The sequence below is a fragment of the Manis pentadactyla genome, chromosome 8 (assembly GCF_030020395.1).
Source record: "Manis pentadactyla isolate mManPen7 chromosome 8, mManPen7.hap1, whole genome shotgun sequence".
NCBI lineage: Eukaryota > Metazoa > Chordata > Mammalia > Pholidota > Manidae > Manis > Manis pentadactyla.
The window spans coordinates 58,282,068-58,296,955 of record NC_080026.1 but is presented as its reverse complement, the minus strand read 5'-3'; the positions used below and the strand labels follow the sequence as shown (position 1 = coordinate 58,296,955).

At 36.1% G+C, this 14,888-nt stretch overlaps 1 protein-coding gene across 6 annotated transcripts in view; it reads right to left on the bottom strand.

Moving 5' to 3' along the window:
* Nucleotides 1-4,331: 4,331 nt before the first annotated feature.
* The window catches only part of MAPK8 (mitogen-activated protein kinase 8), a 165,704-nt gene continuing 155,147 nt past the window's right edge, over nucleotides 4,332-14,888 (bottom strand). For 5 of the 6 annotated variants that reach the window (XM_036916590.2, XM_057505757.1, XM_036916587.2 and 2 more), the window contains 5 exons: nucleotides 14,654-14,836; nucleotides 14,237-14,361; nucleotides 13,627-13,690; nucleotides 10,300-10,377; nucleotides 4,332-6,691 (listed from right to left, as the gene is read on the bottom strand). In XM_036916590.2, the coding sequence (XP_036772485.1) occupies nucleotides 6,546-6,691; nucleotides 10,300-10,377; nucleotides 13,627-13,690; nucleotides 14,237-14,361; nucleotides 14,654-14,836 (596 nt within the window). In that variant the 3' untranslated portion in view covers nucleotides 4,332-6,545. Of the gene's footprint in view, nucleotides 6,697-10,299; nucleotides 10,378-13,626; nucleotides 13,691-14,236; nucleotides 14,362-14,653; nucleotides 14,837-14,888 lie in introns of all 6 variants that reach the window. The other variant, XM_036916591.2, reaches the window with a different exon arrangement.

The window sequence follows — 14,888 nt, the reverse complement described above, 5'->3', positions numbered from 1 at the left end:
TCACATGACAGAAGCAGCAGTGCCAGGCTCAACCTCACTGAGCCTTGGCCAAGATGACCCAGACTGTCCATCTTGAACTTAGGCTCACCTGGCTCCACAGGACTCAGCAGGTCCCACCCTTGCCAGGACTTTGTCAAGGCACATGTGCTTCCAGCTTCTCCCTTTTAATCTGTTCTGAGTCTACCCCTCTTCTTTCTCAAGACATTATCACAATTCTTTAGATTTCCTGCCAACTTTTCAAAGTACTTTTTACTACTGCTTTCCCACTCACTCAGTCCTTGGGGATCCAAACTATACCCCACCTGTCCAGGTGATTCTTAAAAGACTTACACGTTACATCCAACAGGAATCCCTAACCTTTTCCTCTGTCCACAGTGACACTAATGAGAGTGGTGCAAAGGCCATACAATGAATGTCACAGTCCTCCCTGGGAACAAGACCACAGGACTGGGGAGGTCTACAGGCAGTTGGAGAGCAATTCCTTTCCTCCCACACCAAACATGAAGTGGCAAGCTGATGCATACCTGACATCTGTCTGTTCTGTCATGGACTCTTCAAATAGGAATACATCTGGGATGTACAAACTGGAAAATGTATAAGATGTCTTTTCCCTGCACAACCCCCAGTGTGCTGCGTAGTTACTAGGGCTCAAAACCTTCCCTAAGCCCCAAATGTGGATCTTGGTAACTGCCCATGTAATGGCAGCTAGAGTCCCCTTTTCCATCCTTACTGCGCAAAAAGGATCTCACCTCTCTCAACTGAGTGTTTTTGGCTTCCCAGTCACCAACCTCCAGTCCAACCAGACTTGTTCCCACTGTCAGTGACCCTCCTAAAACAAAAGTCTGGCCATACTACTACTCTTTCTCACAAACTACGAGTTCCTACTGCCTTTAAAATGAGGACAATTTCTCCAAAATTTCAATTCCATTCAACTTTTCAGTCTTGTCTCTCATTTATTGTATTCTCTTCATGTACCCACAACCTGTGCCAGGCCACTCCTCATTCCTTGCCCGTGCATGCACTTTTGAACCTCCTAGGCTTTCCCTTAGCCTGGGAATACCCTTCCTCCCCAAACCTTCCTTCTACTGAGGCTCAGAAAATGCCCCCTTGGCCAAACCTCTCTTTCCCTTTAATTAATCCCTCTGGTCCTTTCAGCATGATCTGTGCTCCTCTAAGCGTCTCAGTCAGGCTGACTCGTCTCTTCACTCCTCGCTTCCAACACTGGGTTTTACACACATACGCATTCATTCATTGAAGAAATCAAACGTTAGAGGCCTAACATTTACAAAATATTTGGAGTATCATTAATTTCAAATGAAGTCATAAGCGTTGTGTATTAGCTGTGAAAACCAAAAAAACGTAAACTACAAGTATCAGCACAAACCCATTTCCATTTCCATACATCAGTGGACCTCTAAGCAACTATACTAAATAAATGTAGGGCCTAGATTAACAAGGATGAACCACTCCACTTTTTTGGTGTCACTGGGGTATTATTATGACTGGGTGGAAATCAAATTAACACTTCGCTGTCTGCTCCTATCACCCCGTCTGTCAGTGGAGGCTTCGTCAATGACTGCAGTGAAGCAGAGTGCTCTTGTGGAGGTTTCAGGTTTCAAAACCTCCGCATCTGCTAATGGAGCAGCAGTGGTCAGGGAAAGACCTGCCCCCAGCTTGTCCTCTCAGAGCAGGGAAGTGGGAGTGCAGGCGGGGCAGGGACAGCAGGAATACGAGGGTTATTTGGAGCAAGAGCTGGCAAGATGGAGGATTGCCATCATACAGAGGATGGATGTTAAGTAGTGAATGACCAGGTACCCACATAGCAGCCTTCCCAGTGTAGGCAGAATATATGCATGGCAGAAGCCAGAAACACACTCAAAGCTAATCTCATTTGTTTTGATACAGATCCTTTTCAGATATTATTTTTGCAAAGCAGCCATGATGCCTGCGCTCTCATATAGGTTACCAAGAACTAGGTTAAGGGCATTGAAGACAATTTCTTTTAAAGTTGCTCCAGTGATTTCAAAAAGAAAACTCAAGGCTAGATAAACTAGAAAACCAGCAACAGGTAAGGCTCTTCACAACCTGTATAAAATCCAAGCCTAAGAACCCGGTCCTAGGATTACCCTTTTTGTTCCAACCCACAGGAAATCTTAAAATTACCCAGAACAACTTTTTACCACAAGTGTGTGTTGTTTTCAATGAAAAAAACTCTTATTTTCATAATTTTCATACCACTTTTTTCTTTTTTATTTAAAATATTATAACCAGTTAACATACTAGATGACATGGTTTACACTCCAGGGGTGCATGTTTCATGACCAGGGTGCAAGTGAGTCAACCACAACAAGTACCTCAGCATTCCCTACAAAGTGCCCCATTTCATTTTGTCTAAAGGAGAGGAGAGGGAACGGAACACAGGGAAGGAAGAGGAAAGAAGGAGTGGCATCATACAGGAATAAAAATGTCAATTATCATACTTAGGTTTCAGGTTTTAGAACCTGCTGAACAGGATAAACTGTAATGAGAAAATAGATGTCACAGTCCAGGCAGACAGCTAGTTCAGTTTAACTTCATCATTCAGCTAAAAGATTAAGAGCTTCTCAAAAATATACCAAATATTGGGCCTACAAAAGTAATTTATTTCTTCGTAAAATTTACTAAGATTTATCCTTTTTGTAAAATGTAAAGAATGGACTGATATCACAAGCAGGTTTCTACTTACAAAAACTGACAGTAATCATGTCCGACGAGCACATCTAACACAATTATCTGAGATACAGTGACAGATTTTACACGTGTCTCTCTTACTGAAGCAGTATTTTACATACTGGTATTGTGTCAACATTGGCTATAAGGTTTTTAACACACATAATTCACACTCAGTTCTAAGAGCTAACAGTAAGGGCAACAGCTTACTTGGGAAAGCATAGAAAATCAGTGTGAGGTAGTTCAATAAAAGCCTAGTTTAATTTGTATGTTATTGTGAGAATAGAACATTGTTCAAAACTAATCCACAGGTAATATTCAAAGTTACAGTAACAAGAATCTAAGCCAGAAGTGGCCAGAAACTTTTACTCTTACTAGACTCTCCTTAAGAGCACTTAACGAAGAGCAGTTTGCAATTAATTAGGACTTTTGTTTTCCTTACAAGTTTTCTAATTTACCCCAAACTATGCATTTCTGCTTCAATGCCCTTAACTCTTCATCTTTCTTCCTATTAAGGAAAATTTTCTTCTGATTCAGGAAAAACCTAAGAGAGATCTGTAGAAACACAATGTATACTAAAATGTAAAGCATACAAGGCAACATTTAAGAGGGTTGTTAATGACAGAACAGTGGTGTCTGGTTTTTCTACAGTTAAGAGAAGTTTACTAGGGTCACAGGGCTTCATGCATTGACTCTACAGCTAATGTGTGACTAATGAACAACACTCACAGACAAATTACAACAGTATTTTTGGAAACAGACTATGTTTTTACCTCAAAATGTTGTACAGGCATATGCCTAGGCAACACTGAGTAGTTAAGTCTTCACTTGTGTAGCACATAGGGCCAACAGTGTAAACCACGTCTTATCTGTAACCCCGAAAACAGCTTCACTTGCCCGCTTCTGATTTCACCATCAGACACTGATGCCCTCTTCACCTTCATCTTTTTAGACAACACAGCAGGATTAGATGGAACAGAATACCGAAAAGGCCTTGCATACAATCAAGCTTCTTGGTACTGTGAAGGGGTGTGTGTGGCAGCCTTCTCATTTAAGAGGCTGACATTTTTCTTAGTGCAATCTGGTGTGAGGCACTGTGCCTTTACCAGCTTGGAAGAGTGCATACCAGGAACAAACCACAGCTGACAGTATGTGACAAAATGAGAATTGTTCAGGAAACAGTATGAAAGAGTTGAGATGCTGTTTATATATATTATAATTAAGCAATCCCAACAACACATTTTACAAATGGTCACTATACGTTAGATGGCAACAAAATACTAACCAGGAAGAAGTATGCGGAAGAATTAGTGTCTCCTTCCTAACCTACAAAGTTAACAATCTTAGTCAAAATAATTTTCTAACAGTTAAGATGACAGGCATGTTAAGTATGCAAAATTAAAAAAAACAAAGTTATAAGCTCGGTGGCTTTATATAAGTACTACTTGACAGAAATCTTATTTGTAACTTCTCTTTAATATAGACCCCACAAATGTTTAAGATGTTCTAAAGGTTCAAAAAGCTTCTAAACTAAAAAGAGCCAGTAACATGTTTAGCTTCACAGATTTAAGAGAAGAGGGAAAGTTGTACTTAGATATTACATTTAAAAAATCTAGGGCACACAACATTTAACGAACAGACTTTGTTTTCAGGAATGAATTTGTTAAGTAGTTTAGTCTACATTAACTAATAAGTTAGTTTTCTCTAAATGAACTGAGAACAAGCTGGTTGGCAAGAGGGAGCTAGCATTTAAAACAAATTATACAGCAGGAACACCTTGTTTTCCTTGCTTAACCAAAATCTATTATCAATAGACATGGCTTATATAAAATATGGGAAACTTCTGAAAATATGCCAATTGTTAAAGTGCAATAGTGAAATAATCCTAGAGAAAATAAAGCTAATTAACTGTCAAACTAATATAAACTAAGGACACATTTCATGCTCAAATCTGCTGAAATCGTAAATCCAACCATTTCTACATTTCAAGAGGTGTTATAGTCTCAAATTCTAATTTGCCTAATAAATGCACCATGTTGTATGAGTAGAAAAGAGATTGATAAAAAGGCTGACAACTTCAAAAGAGGCTAAAAATCAAGACTTTATATAATCGAAAACAGACTTGATATTTCAAAGCATATAAAAAGCGAATGTACTTTAATTCTATATATTGCACATTAACAATGACCTAAAATACCTTACTCAAAAGGAATTTTGGCCTAAGTATATGAACAACATGCCAAGCAAACTTTCAGACAACGTGTGCTGAGCTGTACCAGTACTTGCTCCTGTTGGTCATTAATTTCAGTGGACTTTCTGCCTAGAACCTTGTCACTTCTGTAAGTATGCTTTTCCCATTCATTACATGAACTCCCTCTTGTTCCCAAAATAATAAAAGGTGCCTAAGGCATTATAATGTATTTCAGAGATCATGAGACTTCAATGATACTTTACTTAAGAACAATCCAGTTGTAGAGAAATAATTCTGCAGATATAAAATGTAAACAGGTAACATACACACATACACTCGTCAGGAGCAGCACCATTCTTACACTACTCAACATCCACATTGCATGTTTTATTGGAAATCAGGTCTTAAAAAACAAAAAGACTCAGACTGAGTAACAACCACTTCTGCCTGCTCTGCTCAATGTGAAGAAACACACCTTAGAAAATGACACCTTATATATGGCTGTGTGCTACTATTTTCAGATGAACGGTATATTGCTCATTTAATACATCACCGTCAGAAATCTAAGTAAGCTTTGGAACCTCCTGATAGCTAGTATAAGTATGATGATACTACAGGGAAAATCAAATGGCCAGAAACACCTTGAGAACTGTGCTCAACTGACACTAGAATAGGAAACTGGAAAGGTCCAAGGGCCCAATGCTGCAGTAAAGGGAAGACTAGACTCCAGACGATTGCTGGGACCTACAGCCTGAGTACATTAACTCAGTATATACAAAAACAGGCTCATAGCTAGTACAAGTGAACCATTTGTTTATTTGCATCGAAATGTATTATTCATGAAATATCCTCTTGACTTTAGGTGATCATAAGCTTGAGCCACAAATTTTCAGAAAACACCATGTTCTCTTTACTTTTGGTTGAGTGGAATGGGGGTATAGAGTAGGATGGTGGTAGACGCCCAGCATCTTTGAAGACATGCTCTGAGTCACTCAGCCATTTGGGTGGTGGCCTTTTGCCAAAGTTCATTTGGGGTTACCTACAAACTGTTGTTAACTAAATTAGGATGGCCAAGTAGCAAATATCGGAGGTTTTTTAACACGTTCATCACTTACAGTAGTTATTCCTGAATATAACTGGTTACAGGTTATTTTCCCTCATTCCTCTGGGGTTATTTCATTGATAAGTACATAACCCTGAAGGATAGCATCATGAACAAAACATCTGAAATAAATTCTAATAAAAAAAACTATAAAAATCTTAAATAATTCATGATATAGGCAAGTCACCACATAATAGATGCTTTGATAAACAAAATCTTACAAATTTTAGTAAAAAAAAATAAATCAGCAGCATAAGATAAAGCAAATATTCAAAAATTTTAAAACATGATAAAATAATTAGGTTTACATTATAGTTAATTACAGCAAAAATACAATTCAGTTTTGTTGCTGTTTTAAAACAACTTAAGTTTTAAATTACATCACTTGAAATAAAAAAAAAATAAACTACTCTACTACAAAATGAATTCTACATTTTTGAAAAATCACTCAAAAATAAGACCACTGAATTGTTTTGAAAGTAGTTCTATCAATGACTAAACAACTCCCCATCCCTCCCGCCACCCGCCCCAAGGCCCAAGTAGTCATCTGCAGCAGCCCAGAGGTCCAGCTGACGCTTCCAGACTGCTGTCTGTATCTGAGGCCAAAGTCGGGTCTGTTGACATTGAAGACACATCATTGGCAGATGATGCTGATGATGGGCGCTGAGAGCCGCTGGTCACTGCTGCACCTGCGCTATGAGAAACAGAGCGGCACATCAGTTGCAGACAGAGTCGCAGGCCCAGCTACTTGTGCTGTACTGATTCCCATCAGTGGTCAATGTTTCTCTTGGCTTTAAAAGGCCCACTAAAAATGAACACAAGTGACATTCAATACAATGCTAATTTACAAACTCTTCCATTCCAATTTATGAGGTGAAGATTCTGAAAATGTCTGGAAACCTGGAATCTGGTCCTTCCCCCAAATTTGCTTTTCAGTTTGGGTCAGGAACTCTTAAGTCCAAGCCACATTTAAAAATAATTAAGATTAATGAATTGGCTTCAGGGCGTGTGTGAATAATATTAATACATGTAAAACTACCTATTGCATTTTGTTGAAAACAGGTTCTCAAAGGGATGTATGACTCCATAAGTTTTAACTTTATTTAAAGTTACTGCCCTAATACAAAATGATTTATGATGTCTTCTCACTGTGAAGTCCAAACAATACTTCTAGTACATCTTGTTTTAAAGCAAAAGCCAAGACAAAGACTAAAATAATTTTAATTGGAAGGGTTTGTAGTTCAACTGTTCCAGTTTAGCTGAGGGTCACTCAAGGGCCCTAAATAAACTCATGTCTTGTTATTTCCAGTCTAATGAATACTTGAAAAATGCAAACATGGACTTATTAAATAGATTAAATGGGGAAAGACTGTTTCCTTTACCAAAAGTAGAGCCTAACAAGCATTTCCTCAATTTAAAAAATAGGAATACTTACCCTATAGAAAAATCCTTTTAAGAGGGTTGGGTCAGGAAGGCAGAGGGAATGATACTGGTGGGGAGATGGGGAGTATGTTAAGGGTGATTCATGCACTAAGCAAGTATTATTGAACTACATGATCACAAAATAAGGGTCATTCCAAATTTGAGTATGTTAAATAATGCAAGTTATACAAAAGTTTTTAAGAACACATTCATGGAATAAAGATGATCATTTCCAAATGAGTAATAAGTAGAATTTCTAGGGGTGAGTTTCAGGTGCTCAATGATGCTAAAACTAAAGCAAGTTGAAAACCTATGCTTCAGAACCCAGCATCTCACTGGTTGAAATTATCCATCCACTCTTATCTAATGACAAACAATAAAACACTTTAATATGAAAGGTCCTCTAAGAGATTGCCTTCAAATCCAACCTGGTTGAAATTATCCATCCACTCTTATCTAATGACAAACAATAAAACACTTTAATATGAAAGGTCCTCTAAGAGATTGCCTTCAAATCCAACAAGGTAAGAGCCAAGGAAATGGGAAGAGGCAAATCTTTTGGGCTCTGGGGAGGGCACTGGAAGACAAAAAAGAATAGAACTACAAGGGCCAGAGCAGGTGATGGGAAATGAGATGGGAAAGTAAAGCAGACTGAGCACTCCAGGCCTGACAGATGGGACAACAGGAGAAATGTGAGGACCTTCTAGACCTGAGAAAGGCCCATTAGGTTCCCAGACAGAGTGAGAGGAAGATACTGTACTTTCTAAAGTTCAGTCCACATGACATTATAGAAGACTCCTGTTCTGACTAAAGAGTATCATGGCTAGCTTCAAACATCTGCACTACATGTTCAAATCATAAAAGGGTTCCACAAATATATTTTTCCATGATTCTATTTTTTATCCAAATTTCACTTTGTCCAAATTTCTTCATAAAAAAACTGTTAAATGCATAATTAGCTATTAACTTTTTAATCTGAAAATCAAATACCTAAGAAAAGAAAAATACTTGTTTTTCTCTGAACTTTAAAGGAATCTAGTAAAATTTTAAATATCTGAAAAGCAGTAATATGGAAAATCTTTAATTTCAGTCATCTGGGTCATTTCCCTCTCTCAGGTTAGTCTCTATGCACTTAAAGGCATGTAAAATTTTCATATTAGCCAAACCAAAATAAAGATAGGAAGTCAATTCAGTGGGCAAAATAATACATTTCATTTTAAAAAATCAAATCAAAATGGTATTGTGATTATCTGACATTTTGATTTGTCAAAGACTATTTCTTCTGTTTTTGTATATAATCAAGAACTGAATATTTTTATAACAGCTTCATTTACTAATACTCTTCTCTACATGCTGTTTAACTGAGAACCCAGAAAATGTCTAGAAACCTGCAGTCCTGTCCTTTCCACTGACTTACTTTGTAACCAGTCAAGTGTTGTCCAGCATCCAAATTCTTCACTTAGTAAGAACAAATAACACTGCTCTATCTCATTAAATAATTGGGCTTACTCAAACATTTGACATTTAGAATGTGCTATTCACTATCACAGTATGCTAAAATATAAATACATATTTATGTCAATGTAAAGCTAATTAACTCAGCCATTGAAGTATTTATAACATAGCTTTTGTTCAGTAGGTAAAAACTGTTGAAACCGATTTATATTTTCAACAAGATCTATATTATAATTTAGAAGGTTGCATTTCTGACCAAGGATTTAAAAAGCAAAAAAATTAAAAAAACTAAAAATGTCACAGGAAACCACAAAAATTATTTAAACAAATATATGTTTATAGTACAACAAAATGGGCACCTGAAACTTGTGGTTAAAAAAAATCTTACCCATAAACAAGATACTAGATGTGATATCTAATTGTTTTTCTGAGACTGTAGATGAGTTTTAGAAGGATGATTAAAATGGCATAGTTTTACTCGATTTCAAGACCTATCGGCAGCTTGAAACACTAGTTAGTCTTTAAGGCTCAGTTCAAATTTCATCTCTTCCACAAAACTGTCCTAACCTCCAAAGACAGAGCCTCTGCTACCAGCCAGAGCTCACATGGGATGCTAGAAAAACCATGCCCTCTTAAGTTACTGATAAACATGTCTTCAAATATTAGCTTTTCTACATAATAGATTTGTAATCTTACATCATTTAATTTTTCTGAACTTTAATTTCCTCATCTGTAAAATGCATAATAATCCCTTCCTTGGGACCTGGGGGTTGAATGAAATAAAGCACATAAACCACAGGGTCTGTCAGTAGTATGTACTTAATATGCACGTGTTAACCATCATTAATTTTTCTGCTTAATTCTTTATGCTTTTACAAGTATTAACATTAAATAAAAGATGAGCTTCTGATAAAAGAAAATGTTTAACTCCTGCAAACCAGTTTCCTCTTAGGACATTTTCTAATGGAAGTTTTAATGTTACAGATTTAGTTCAACAAATCAAAAATACCTAAGTGAGAAAGATTGTAACTTGGTATCACTCATACCAATTTTTTTAATGAAGCCTTAGTTATTTATCTAAACAGTTAAACTCATAGAAAAGTAAGTATGTTGAATTGCAAGAAATTTCTTCTTTAAGACAATGCCAATAAAAAAAAAGTCTTAAGTTTCTATTCTTCGATGAAATGTTAGTATCTTAGAAAAAGATGTGCATTTTTTATAAAGTCAGTTATCGGTATTTTAGTATGATGTAAAATATCAGTGTACCAGTGCTTTCAGATTTAACCACTCAAATTGTATTCCTTATACTTATTAAACTTTGAATAATAATGGTAGTAGATATGGAAAAAGGTGCAGGTTTCCTCACTGGGATTTACAAGAAGTAAACTGTAATCTTAACCAAGCTTATATTGTAACCAACCTAAGGAAGAGGGTTGCCCCCGTATAACTCCATTCTTGGTTCTCTCCTCCAAGTCCATAACTTCTTTGTATATCAATTCTGAAAAAGAGGTGAACAAAAACCAACTTTTCAATTTGTGAGAGCCAATCTCACATGGTATGTATGTTCTGAGTAGAAGAATTTTACATGCATTACGTACTTTGAATAGTGTCCTTACAACAGCAGTGTCCATAAATATCAGCCTAAGAGTCAAAGGTGTTAACAATTTCTTGATCCTGAACCACAAATTATATTGAAAGAAACGACATCTTTGCTATAACTACTGTCCCTAAAGTTGGATTAAGGATAGAGCGAGGTAGAGGCTTAATTTTTTCTACTCCACCAGCACTTTGTATTACACCGTATCATACCACAGATCATTCTGTACTATGGACAAATTATTGTTTAATTCTGTCTCAATGAAAGCTTGAATCACATTTGTGTCATTAGCTTATATTTCCTGAGCCCTGATATAATACCTGATACACTTTAGGTGCTTACCTAGGTATCTGTTGAAAGACTGAAATGTAAGAGTGTATGGAACTTCTTTAATTAGAATGGAATATATTTTTATTAAAGAAAAAGAAACAGGTAGCTACACTTCAACTCCTTATGAGATGAAGCATGACATGCTATCATTGTCAAGATTTCTCCATGGGAACTGTGTGCTCTTACTAGGCTTCTAGACAGTGGATGGACTGCTGTCAGAGGACTGTTCCAGCTGGAGAGAGAGAACTGGGGCTGCCCTGCCAGTCTATGTGCCTCCTGCCCTGTATTACTCTAAATGATCCTGATGTCAAGTGTAATGTGCCTTGTGAGACTGAACGTCTACTTAAGAAGAGCCTTCCTTTTGGTGGATGCTACATTGACAATACTCATCTTCTTCTTTGGGTCATGGAATCCTTTGAGAATTACATAAAAGCAATAAACCCTCTTCTGAGAAAAATGTACAAGCAAGAAATGTTGCACAGAATTTCAGGAGTCTGCAATCCCTTAAACTTCTAATAATAATCTCTGGTTACAGGGTATGACAACATTTATGTTGGTAGTAAGGTAAAATAAGTGGATATGTTGGGACAAATATAAGCTAGACACACCTAAGTTTGCTTGCTAAGGTAGCCTTCTTGGGTCTAGAAGAACAGAAAGTCTAGCTAGAGGAAAGAATGGAAGATGCTTTTCTTTAAAGAAACAAAAAGGAATGATAAACATTGTAGACAGTAGGATTGAAAGGGAGAGATAGAAAACGAGTACCCCTTTGTGAAAAGGGATTAAGGCAGAAGAACCTTTTTAAAAACTAATTAAGAGTACTAGCTAGGAGAAGTAATCTGTAGTTAATGGCTGTGGTAATGGACTTTTCTGTTATGATGCTAAACTCTTGAGAAGACATTGAAAAAGGCAACGTGTGAGTAATTAACTTTATTGCACTTGAGGCTAGGAGAAAAATATACAGAATAAAAGTAAACATGTCTAAAAGCAATAAAAAATCCCAGACACATCCTTCCACAAACAAAAAGGCTATGTTTCACTAATTTGAAGATGTATTTCTTTCACAGTTTATTATTTCTGAAATTGGGTTGCATCTTATAATAAATGGAGCAGTGTAACTAAGCAGCATTTTATTTTTCTAAGTGGTACACAATGGTGTATTTTACAATTGGTGGCCTATTCAGAATGTAAGAAATACTATAAATGTCTATTGTAAATGTAGTGATATATAAAAATATCAGGTGGATATTGTAATATGTATGCTGGTCCACAGTTATATCCTTGTATATTACTTATTACATAAACAGATACACTAGGTTCTACCCAATTCTACAAATCTTGTGGGCTCTACAGAGTCTAACTACATGTCTCTCAGTCAACTCAGAGAAGATTAAACTCTGGTTATTCCTATGAAAAAAGAGTCAACTTCAAGCCTCCCAGATAAATTTATAGATGGATTACCTGTGCAAGTTTACACCTCTCCAGTCCCTTTTGCCTTCCTAGAATTTAAGCACTTTGCTGTTAATAACATGTTGTCTGTCTCCATTTTCTGATCAAGTAAAAAAAGGGGTCAAGTGACTTACCTAAAGAGTCACATAGCTACAAAAATGGTCAAAACACTAAATGACAAAAACACAAATAGAGGTAAGCAAGCTCTAAAAATTACCTGGCCCAAAGGTCCCAGGGAATCTTTTAAAGAAAGAAAACTTTTAACATCTCCATGATTGTCACAGCATTATCAATGTTCACATTCACAGAATAAAACTACTATATATAAGACTTGCAAAAATTAATAACTCATTCATTCTGTAGGTGAGGGTAGGGATAAAACAGATATTTTCTTTATGATGCTGATAGACATGTAAACTGCTAAAATTTCTTTGGAGAGTACTTTGGAAATACACTTGACCCGTGAACAACTGCAGAGGTCAGGAGCACCTACTCCCTTTGCAGTTGAAAAGTCCACATATAATTTTTGACTCCCCCAAACTTAACTACTAATAGCCTATTGTTGACTAGAAACTTTACTGATAACATAAAGAGTCAATTAACATATATTCTGTATATGTATTATATACTGTATTCCTACAATAAAGCTAGAGAAAGGAAAATCTTTTTTTTCAAATTGTCACAAATCTCCAAAAAAATCTTCCAATATTTATTGAAAAAAGTCTGTGAATAAGTGGACCTGTGCAGTTCAAACCCATGTTGCTCAAGGGTCAACTATAATTGAAAAATATTCTTCAGCCCAGGAAATCTTTTTTTTTTTTTTCCAGCAAATCTTATAGGATTTTCCTTAAAGGCATGTTCTCACATGTTCACAAGAACATTGCAGAATTGTCTGTGACAACAGACTGAACACAACACAAATGCTTGTCAAGGAGATGAATACAGAAATTGTGACCCAGCCATATAGCAGAACACAAATCATTTATTAAACTAAATGAGCCAGATATATGGAACAAGATAAAATAACTTCTAAGATACACTATTAGAGCAACAAAATAAATGTGCGCAGTATACAACCATTTGTGATTAAAACAGTGGGAGGGAAGGGGAGACAACAGACACATGTTTGTCTATTTGTAGACTATAGAGGAACATAACATTCCAGAAAGCACTAATGTGTCTGCCTGGAGTGGGGAACATGAAAGATTAGGACTAAATCAGGAAGAACAGGAGACATTTTCTACTTTTGTAAAAATAGTAATAATCGTATTACGAAATAATCAGTTATGAGAAAGAGAAAATATTTTCAATTCCCCTAACACAAACACCCAGAAGCACTTTCCATTTCATCTTTAATAATCTGATTATCGTCACCTTTCCACTCTTCTATCGTGTGCTCTCTTTCATCTAACTGCTTGTCAGGTATCTTTGGTGGTGGCTGAAAGACACAAGGCGACCGTGACTGAGTCAGCTTACTGGAAGTAGATGAATTCTTTATGATTATACATTAATCAGACAGAAAGCTTGTAAAAATACAATCATTAGACCAAGACTGATTAATCACCAACCTTTATGTAGAGAGACTAGCTTTCTAGTTTTGGAAGACTCCTTCATGACAAGAAAAAATATGTTTAAACATCTTTTTCTTTTTCTTCCAGTTTTTGTAACTGTCACATTTTATTTATATCACAGAATTGTGCTATGCTTTGTGCTAAAATGTGATTTATAACTAAGTTAAGATGTTTTCCCAAAGTGCTCAACATTCTAGTGGATCAGATAGGTACCAAGGCAAGAAGGCAAGAAAAAGTGGGATAAACTATTTTGTGTAGAGGTTGCTTGGCTATGCTCATTAACTTAAGGTACTTTTCATTCATAATCAGACCACCACATTTTAATTTAAATTAAAATGTCTCCTCCAAACCTAACTTTAATTCTAATGCTAAGAGTGCAAAATATTCTTCAAACATTAAAAAACAGAACTTACAGCTTCTGCTTCAGAAGGGTCATACCAGACATTGATATATGGGTGCTGGAGAGCTTCATCTACGGAGATCCTTTTAGATGCATCAATCACCAGCATTTTGGATAATAGATCCCTTGCCTGACTGGCTGCAAAAATAATGTTAATGTACATTTACCTCATAAAGGTTTTTAAATTATCAATACATTTCAGAAACTTGAAATTATTTATTAAAACCTATATTTTAAAAAGAATAAATTTTACTATAAAATTGGGTCATACATGTGATTAAAAAATATAAAATTACAGAAAAAAATAACTAAAACCTCAACTTTGTTCAATCATCCAGAGATAACAAGGTTATGTCCCATAAGAACATGAACATACACTCACATACACAACCCTAAAATGGGATTAAATATACATATTTATAAAGAATACCTTTAAGTTTGTTGTGCTCTGAGTCAGCCGGGAAAAGTACATCAGGGAAGAGTTTCTCAAAGCTATATCCAGCATATTTAGGTCTGTTTTCAACATAAGTCCTTACTGTTGGTTGTAGTTTCTTCATGAATTCAGGACATGGTGTTCCAAGCTGTTCAATAACTTTATTCCACTGATCAATATCTAATATCAAGTAGCTAAGAAAAATACTCTGTATCTAATGTTTGACACATTA